Source organism: Trachymyrmex cornetzi, unplaced genomic scaffold (assembly GCF_001594075.2).
Source record: "Trachymyrmex cornetzi isolate Tcor2-1 unplaced genomic scaffold, Tcor1.1 scaffold223, whole genome shotgun sequence".
Lineage (NCBI taxonomy): Eukaryota > Metazoa > Arthropoda > Insecta > Hymenoptera > Formicidae > Trachymyrmex > Trachymyrmex cornetzi.
The window spans coordinates 4,545,743-4,555,560 of NW_017296881.1; the positions used below are offsets into that span (position 1 = coordinate 4,545,743).

Genomic DNA, 9,818 nt, shown 5'->3' on the forward strand with positions numbered 1-9,818 from the left:
ATACACAATCGACTCCCAGACGAGTAAAGCTTTGTCTCAAAGAGGTTAGGAACTGTTCCGAGATCCCGGATAAAGAAAATTATTAAAACTTCAGAGTGATTTTTAACAAGGTGGACATAAAGTTTCATAATATACATAAAAAGATAATTTATATTTATTTATCATAGAATATTTATTTGTCACAATACGAGATCCTTAACCATATCACCATGACCTGCCGTAACCTATTTTGTGACAGCTTTCTTCACGCTTTCTGCGCATGCGTAATACGAGAAAGAAAGCAATATCTGTTATCTCCTTCTATCCGCCATCTTTTGTCCGCTTTGGCCAAACTCTGATTATAGGATCTCTATGTTTCGTCAGGCGAACACGAGATTCACGAAATGTGAAACTCATTAACTTGCAAAACTCACTGTTTCATCGGACATTATTCGACGCGTTTTTGCACGAAATGAAAGAATCTGGCAAAAAAAGCGTCGCTGTGCCTTATAATCTGAGATATTAAGCGTCAAAGTTGATGATTACTGAGATTAGAAAATCTGTCACAGAAGCAAAATGAGGTCTATAATTGTACTGTTTCACATGGGTTTCGACTTCTTTAATGTAATTTTTAATTTTCGCTCTGCCTTTTTTTTATGTTTTATCAATATTAATTTGTCATCGTCACTTGATGACGATGATGTCAAAAATTCCATGAGCACATAAATCACTCATGATAAAATCAAAATTGACGCTACAAGGATATCAATTTTCAGACGAAGGCTATGTCATGGCTACGGTCCATTCAATGTTACGAACGCTTCGAAGCATTTTTTGATTGGTCAGGTAAAATTCTTTCTTCAAATAAAAGTTTCGAAGCATCAAGTGCACCGTACCCGAAATCAGACACTAGCGACAAAATTAATACCACATGATCACATACACGCTGCTTTTCAGCGTCTCATGAAAGCACCAAGCCCGACAATTACACCAACTGGTCCCAACAAATTTGTCGGGGCCACTTTGTGTACACTTGTGCGGTGTACCGAGTCCAGACGAACATGTGACGCTGGCGAAGAACTGCACCATTCAACCAGCCGAACACACCAGTTGCATCGATAACCGAAATGTGCAGTCGATGTGTCCCAGCCGACATCACTATGAGTGCAAAAACGAAATGGAAATTATCAAATACATATTTTATTAACAGTACAATAAAATATATTGTACGATTTAATCTGTTTTTAATACATTTTTACGGCAATAGTGTATGACAGTTTTATGCGCACTAGTGCATCTCAGCCGAAATCGCTATTCATTGTACAACGGTCTTTATATGCACCCTAATGCACACTAGTGTGTATAAAGATCGTTGTACAATGAATAGTGATTTCGGCTGGGAATCCTACTTTTAAACGGTGCTACTACAAACGAAATAAATGTTACTACATTCAACTACGAAGATCTTTCAGGAGGGAAAAAAAAAAATTTGTGCAAGTCGGGTGCCAAGTTCACAAAGCCCATGTTTCGGAACCATCTACAGTACGAAAAATTATTAATCATGCTATAATGAAATAATGTGCCAAATTCGTAATTCTGTCGCGGAAAGTGATATTTGAATATCATTAGATGAAACTACAGATGTCGAAGGCAGAACTATCGTAAATTGTATTGTCGGTACATTACATTCTGATCGTCCCGGTAAAATTTATCTTCTTCATTCAGCAGTGCTGGAAAAAACAAATAATAAAATAACTGTAAAATTTATTTACGAATCTTTGGAACAATTATGGTCTGCTGAAATAAAACATGAAAAAGTATTATTATTTATATTAGACGCTTCTTCTGAAGAAGGCTAAAAAATAAGCCGAAATATGTAAATTACGATTATTAATAAAAAAGTATTTGATTAAATTTGATTTTTCACTTTGCGCATTGATTTCTGCGCCTACACCCTATTTGCTTCCTCAAGAAATGTTGCTGTCTTATTTCAGTAAGCATTCGATTCACTCGCACATAACGGTTCTCCGCGCGCGGCCCGGGATCGTGCACAAACATCTGCACCCTAGTTATAATAAAGTGATCAAAATCAGACGTGTATAGGTCTGGGGTATGTTGACTCATATCATAAGAAGAGATTAGGTTAACTAGTTGTACCGTATGTATGAATATTCAATTACAATTTAACTCTGATGCTTTAAATTTAATTTAATATTTCTATATTAAAATAAGATAGAATTAAAATAATTTACTTGTTTTTCTGTAACAACATTTTTCTATTTGATCATTATAAAATAACTTTGAAAGATACAATTTTTACTAAGAAGTACATATCTACTATTTAATTTTTATTTCTATTACTTTTCTATTTATTAGTTTTTGTTAATTTAATATACAGTTTATCATAGAGGCAATTTATACTGTGACATGTACCAATTTACCTCACATATCGGGGCAAGTTAACTATAATGCAGCATGTCCGTGTTTCATTTATTGCAAAGAAACTATAAACAGTGTATAAAACTATTACTGGTATGAAAATGTAGAGAAAGATTCTCTCTATCATATTGATATATTTCAATCATAATAATTAATTGTTTAAAAATCTAATGCCGGAATTGTGAAAACTGTGCCAACGAAACCCGGTCTCCCTTATAGCTGATCTATAGGGTAAACTCGGGTATGATGGTCATAGTTTTTTAAAATGCAAAAAAAAACAGTGTACTCATATGAACTGTAAATATTGATTGTCTTTAAGAATGACTATAAAAATGCACTATTTATCAATTATTGGAGAAATTATGGCCTATGGCCATCTTTTCCGTATGACCATAATACCCTAGTTTACCCTATATTCTTTATACGCTTTTCATATTTATATAAAAAGAATATACTCCTTTACTCTTTTTGGTTAATATATACAATACTGTCAAGTATTTTTTCGATGCTACTTAAATCCATCATTATTCTTAGACTAATAGTAAAAAAATATGTATGTATCTAAATATACAGAAGATTTATAATTTCTTTTAAATTTGTATCTTAGATATTTCAGAGTGCTTTATCTGACAATACTGTCAACGAATTTTATTTATGTATGCCATTGATGTATGTGGTTGTCAGTATTTTATATATGTTTCTATCTAACAATATTGGACAGAATATAATAGATCACAATAATTACGTATTCTTTACTGCGTAAGAAACATTTCAGTATAGATGAGTATATGAATGTTTGCACGGAAAGAACTATTTGCTAAAACTCAGATGGCCAAATGCAGTGAGTTTGCAGTCATGTTGATAATTGTTGAAGCAATTAATTTCGACAAACTCGGGACAAGGTGATCGAGACAATATTATGTTTATAGCGAACTCATGTTAATTCGAATTATATAACAAATCGATGGCAATATCAATTTGCTACTCGTAAAAGGGATAATTTGTGATAGTAACTTTACAATAATTGGTGTTGCTAATTTGTCATTTGTAAGTGAGAGCAAAAATGTTCTTTCTATGTACCTTTTAAGAATTGTTTCGTCAGATGTAAAAAGTAATGTAGTTGCAAAACAAATTAGCAAAGCTGAAAATAATTGATAAGGAAAGTTTCTTTTGCTAATTAGCGATTCGTGTTATCTATGTACATACAACACGTAATACAATTTTATAGGTACAACGTTCAGTGGTACAGAGCTCCGTTACGCATACAAAGAATGATACTGTTTCTATTACAAAGAGAAACTAAGGTGTTTACTCTGAATGTAAGTGGACTATTTAATGCATCTATGGAGTGTTTTGCCACGGTAATATAACACAAACAACAATCTATATCTACCATATTACAAATGAATATTGTAAAAAGAGATGTCTTTAATTGCAGTTAGTAAAGACTTCGGTATCTTACTTTACTGTCATATATTCCACGCGGTGATAAAATAAATGAGTTTAATAATAAAATGATAAGAACATAGTCTTTATCTTTTTCTAATTTGAAGTACTAGAAAAAGATAAACAGTAGGTTAAACCGAGATTATAATTAATCTTACATTGATGAAATCGGATTTAAAACGTTCGTAAATATAGTGTGAGTAAAACTGTACATGTCGTACAAATATAAACAACAGATTCAATTAATTTATTGTAGAATCTATTATAACAATATTTAATAGATAACATTAATGATGTTCTAACAATATTTTACAAAATGTAAAGCATTATGATAAAAAATGTTCAATTACCATGTTTTAAATTGACATAAGATGTATTAATTACGGTCTATGCCGAAAAAAAGTATGGAGGATATTCAGCTCAAGGATATTCGTATCATGTGAGAGTTTATACGGAAATGAAGTTATTGCTTCAAAAAACAAAGGATACGCGCTTGCGTGACTCCTGCCATTCGATAAATATCTTTCTTTTATTTTTATTAAAAGAAGAAATTAATTCGAAATTGTCTTGATGTCGGAGAGATGCCTTAATTCACATTGCAAAAAACAGTACTGAAATATTAATGAGATTGTGATCTCACGATGGATATTTTGTATAGCCTTGTATTATACAAATTATAGCATTCACATTACAAATTTACACTATAAGAGAGAATATCAAGATAAGCGATGGAAAAGGAGAAGGGATAATTGTACTCGTCGACTGTTTTGTAACTAGTTGCATCTCGGACATCATAGAAAATGGTTCATCTAGGAATTCAATATTTTAGCCTCAATAGAATTCTATTGCTCGTTATTGGCCTGTGGCCCTATCAACAATCTAAATTCACCCGATTTCAATTTATCCTTTTTTCTACTATTCTAACAGCAGGTATTATATTTCAGGTAAGACTAGAGTATATAATAGTATAGAACTATGTAATAAGTTCTTATTTTGCAAATCTTCATTATCAAGTAGTCTATCTCATTATTATGTAATATAAGTGTTATATAAATTTATAATTGTTTATAAACGTATAATTAAAAATAAAATTACTACTGGTAGTTGACACCGCTAATGACATCAAAATGTACTTCAAATCTCATCAGCAAGGTCCTGTCTTCTACATCTTTCTTTATTGTTTGCACAATAAGTTACAACTCGTTCTGTTTTAATATCAAAACTGTAAGTTAACAACTTACAGAATATATGTGTTTGACATCATAAGCATCCGTGTCAAATGAGAATTTTTGTAAATTACATATTAACATATTAAATTTTATATATTAAAAAATTGTTATACATTATTATATACAAATATAATATACGAAATTATTGGAATAACAGGTAAAGTACTTATTAAAGCAACTTGAACATATATGTAATCAAGTAAAAAATAATAAAAACGAAGTTGCTATCATAGAGGAATATAATTACACTGCAAGACGTCACACAATTATACTTACAAGTAAAAAAAATATTCTCAGATCCATGTTTACAATTAATATGTAATTTGTGATTAGTATTTCTACATATTGTTATACAGAGAAAAAGGTTTCTTTGGATTTAGTATTCCTATTTATTTGACTATAAAATTTGTTTTGAAATAACATATGCTTATACGAAATATTATTTGTTTGAATAAAAATTTTGTTGTTTCATTCGAGAAATCTCTATTGCTTGATAGAAATACTATTATTATTTGAAGTAATATCTTTCAAATAAATAATATATTATTTGGTTACAATGAATACAAACAATGAAACAAATTGTTTATTTGAAAATGATAAAATATATTCATACAGGTTAGGTTATTCCATGTAATCTAATTTCTTAGAATAATCATTTTTTGACCGAAAATATGGGAACAATGGCTTATCCGTCTAAGAGCAGGATAAAACGAGCAGTGCTATGTGCTACATCAATTATGTTTATGTCGTACGACTGATCACGCGAATACTGATTATAGATATTATCTGTTCAAACAAATAATGTATTTAAAACAAAGATATACATTATTTCAAATTCAAACAATCACCCTTATTGATTCAAACATTGGTTTGTTTGGACTATTCCAAATAATAAATTTATTTGGATACAATACAATTTCAAAATATAAACATAGAGAACAGGCTAATGAGAGTTTTTTCGTAGTAAGTCGTGCGAGCAAATGATTTACTAAATACGAAAAAATCAGACGTTTCGGCTTACATTCGAGTCATCCTCAGTGTATCTGATCCATATACAATCAAAATTCTTAACTGGTTAGATAGGAGAGTGCCCAATCATTCCACTTCATTCATACAGACACCAGGTAAACAGAGCAGGTGACCAAATAAATCGAAGATGAATTCTATATAAATAATTCAACTATTATTAAGATATAAAGAAAGAATGAAGAATAAATGAAAACTTTAGAAAGATCACTCATCTATCAAACCGTGAACATAATGAATTAAAAATTAAATTAATTTCGCTATATATCCGTATCCATACTTAAGGCGATTTTTGGCGATCGTTTGGTATATGTACCATGGTAGGGGTGGAGCTTATTCTGGTATATGTACCACTACCAAGTACCACTACTGACGCTAAAATAGACTGGTTGTTCCTGAAGTCACTCTAGGGTATTCTGTGCGCGACTTCCAAACAAAGATTTAGGTTAGAAAGCGGCCAGTAAACGTTAATAATAATTTTATCTGTTTGTTGTTTTCTATCTTATGCGTAGAAGCCATTATTTCATGTGAATATTTAAATAATAAACATGCAGAGTTTTAAAACGTGTTTATTGTTAGTAAACGAAATATATGATGACGAAGAAATATCTTTCGTAGAAATGTATAGACAATTTTTTCATTCAATAAAAGCAAACAGAAAACGACGCATATCATTTATAAAGAAACGACAAAATCATAGTCGTCATATCTTATCTTCTAAAATAATAAAATTTTGTATATAACATTTTTGTATACTTTTTTTGCAGTAATATATTAATTTCCCAAATTCATTTACAACTGGTTGACCATGATCGTCGGTACACAACAAAAAATCGTTATTATCCATCGTCCACGAGATTGTTTACAATCATTTAACTTTCTTCGAATAACAGCTATTACTACAAGGATAAATATATTTTTTCACAGCCAACTAATCCTATCAGTCACGATGCTACTCGCAAGAAGGTTAAAGCTCGTCCATCTCTCTTAGCAGCTTCTGCAGAAAACCTAACCTAACCACTTGCTGATTAATTGATAAATAATAAACATCAACTAATGTAATTTTTAAATACAAAGAAATTTTATGTAGCATTTTATAATATTTCAATCACTTATAGTGATCTTACTTATCCTTTCAGATCCATATTCTGCACTTTCTTATATCGATAGAAGTTCATCTAAAAGTGGCGTGCAATCAATCAGAAAGCTCATAAGTTATTTTTAGAGACATTTATCGATAAAAAAGTTTAAAATATGGACCTAAATGCAGAAGAAATTGACATAAAATATATCTTACAGCTCTATTTATTTTATATTTGGCGCTATATTGGCTACGTACCAGAGATTTGGAAGAACAACCGTGCTCACTAGCAGGGTATAGCGTGGTATATACCACAGAGGTACCAAAATGGTTAGCCACGCCTTAACCACATAGTACCAAATACGCGAAAACGTCTTGGTATACTTTGGTACATCTTGGTATATGTACCAAACGATCGCCAAAAATCGCCTTAATAACTTATGTGCGTCAACAAGACGACAGTTAGCAATCGAATGAGTAACTGTCAAAGATTTAACTTAAGCGTCGGTTTTCATGTAGCTATGAGCATTAACAATAAAAAACAAAGACAATACATCAGAACATTACAAGCATAGAAATACGACCTGATGCAACATATCGTTGAAATTAATGTAAATTGTCAAGAATTGAAATATAAGCGTGATGTAAAAATTCCGTGTCAGATTGTACTTGCTATGTTAACCTGGTGTCTGTATGAATAAAGCGGAATAATTGGGCACTCTTCTATCTAACCAGTTAAGAATTTTGATTGTATATGGATCAGATACACTGAGGATGGTTCGAATGTAAGCCGAAACGTCTGATTTTTTCGTATTTAATAAATCATTTGCTCGCACGACTTACTGCGAAAAAACTCTCATTAGCCTGTCCTCTGTTTATATTTTGATATTCTCGAGAGTTTATTTGTATTTCTTGTACAATAAAATTTATTATATCCAAAGAAATCTTTTTCTCTGTGTATGTATGATGTATTGCACATATTCTATTGAAGTATTTGCCGTATGTATGAGTTTACAATGATTAATAATATGTTAATGCAATTTTTGAGCAATAACATATAGTACAAATTGCATAAATAATATACAGAGTAATTCTAAATAGAAATTAAATGTATTAATGAAATATAATAATATACAACTTCATAATATATTAGTGCATGCGTACATGCACGTACGTGTGTATGTGCGTGTACGCTAAATTGCATAAATCTTAATAGTCTTATATTGCAGAATTTTTAATAAAAACGTTTTCTAATATTTTTTAGTATTTTTTAGTACTTTTATCACATCTATTTATATTATCAACCAGCATTTATCGAATAGTCTCATTATTTTACCAAAAAATATATCTCGTCTACCAATTATGATGGAATATTTTATCGATCAAGAAAAATACTTTTATTTAATTTTGCTGCACATCTACGCGATTATATGCATCGGAGGAGCTGTGATATTAGCAGAAGGAACATTGTTTCTTACGTATCTTCAGTATATCTGTGGAATGTTCAAAATTGCTAGGTACGGATAAAGATATACGAATAATCATAATAATTTGAATTGTAATCAAAATTTAATTTTTAACAACATAATATATTTAAATAACGTAATGTATTATAAAGTTTATGAAGTTATGTATTTTTAGTTGAAAAATGTCATTCAAAATGTCATAGATTGCTGTATAATTACACAAACATTTACAGCTATCGTATCGAGCATGCAATAAACATTAACATTCGGCAAAATATTACGCAGAAAACTAAGATTTTGATGAGCGAAGGCATAATTTGTGCTGTCGATATTCACCTACGAGCTATGAAGTTGGTACACATCCACAAAATAGGTAGAATAGAGCAGGGCTAGTTGCGCTTAGCGGTAAGTTGGTCAAATACAAATATCTACACTGAAAAAAATATTTGATTAAAATGGACAAATTAGAAAATTCTAATTGACATAAAAATACATAATAAAGGCTCAAATAATTCAAATAAAACAAAATATAATAAGAAGAGCTACAAGCCAAAACAAATAAATTTTAATGTATGTACATGTGATACAGTTGACATTAAGTAACATAAAAGTAAAAACATGATAAAAATATGTCTACATCCAACTAACGTTTCGACCACCTTCGGGTCATTTTCAAAGTTATAAACTAATATGTATATAAAAGCGGTTGACTGAAATAGACTAACAAAGATAACTAATTATAGAAGTACACTAAAATGATTAAAAAAAGACCTTTGTTGTTCAGGCCCTGATTTCAGTTATATATAGTCCGCGGAAGGATAGATCCTGCGGATTTATGCCAAACATTCAAATATCGTTGAGTATCCAACAATGAATATATGTATTTATCAAAAAATAAATCCTGGATATACGTCATGGTTCGATTACAAGGAGTATTCGCCAAATATAAAAAAGTCGCTGATAATGCCATTAAGTAAACCACATTAATTAATCCTTCTTATGAAAAGTTAATCCAGATTCTACAGTACAATATAAGAATACACATGTGTAAAAATTTAGTTACCAATAAAGTATGTAATATATCCCAGATAGACAAGCGTGCGATACCCGCACAAGATACCGCTACCGTACTGTTACTGTACTGCCGCGAGG

General features: G+C 30.6%; 2 protein-coding genes across 2 annotated transcripts in view; both read left to right on the forward strand.

The window, feature by feature from the left end:
- The first annotated feature begins 3,112 nt into the window (after nt 1-3,112).
- LOC108760340 (uncharacterized) lies at nt 3,113-3,907 on the forward strand. Its single transcript, XM_018506224.1, has 3 exons — nt 3,113-3,177; nt 3,647-3,779; nt 3,857-3,907. The coding sequence occupies exons 1-3, from the start codon at nt 3,113-3,115 to the stop codon at nt 3,905-3,907; spliced, it is 249 nt and encodes an 82-aa protein (XP_018361726.1).
- A 4,604-nt stretch (nt 3,908-8,511) lies between these two features.
- The window catches only part of LOC108760176 (uncharacterized), a 7,216-nt gene continuing 5,909 nt past the window's right edge, over nt 8,512-9,818 (forward strand). The window contains exons 1-2 of the mRNA XM_018505977.1: nt 8,512-8,717; nt 8,900-9,016. Coding sequence (XP_018361479.1) covers nt 8,563-8,717; nt 8,900-9,016 — 272 coding nt within the window. The 5' untranslated portion in view covers nt 8,512-8,562. The remainder of the gene's footprint in view (nt 8,718-8,899; nt 9,017-9,818) is intronic.

What these genes read in the sequence shown, in the direction of transcription:
- LOC108760340 (XM_018506224.1), top strand. Translation starts at nt 3,113, where the DNA reads ATGTTTCTATCTAACAATATTGGACAGAATATAATAGATCACAATAAT. An exon ending in AATTACGTATTCTTTACTGC is followed by an intron (nt 3,178 to 3,646) that starts GTAAGAAACATT and finishes ACAATTTTATAG; the next exon opens with GTACAACGTTCAGTGGTACA. An exon ending in CTATGGAGTGTTTTGCCACG is followed by an intron (nt 3,780 to 3,856) that starts GTAATATAACAC and finishes CTTTAATTGCAG; the next exon opens with TTAGTAAAGACTTCGGTATC.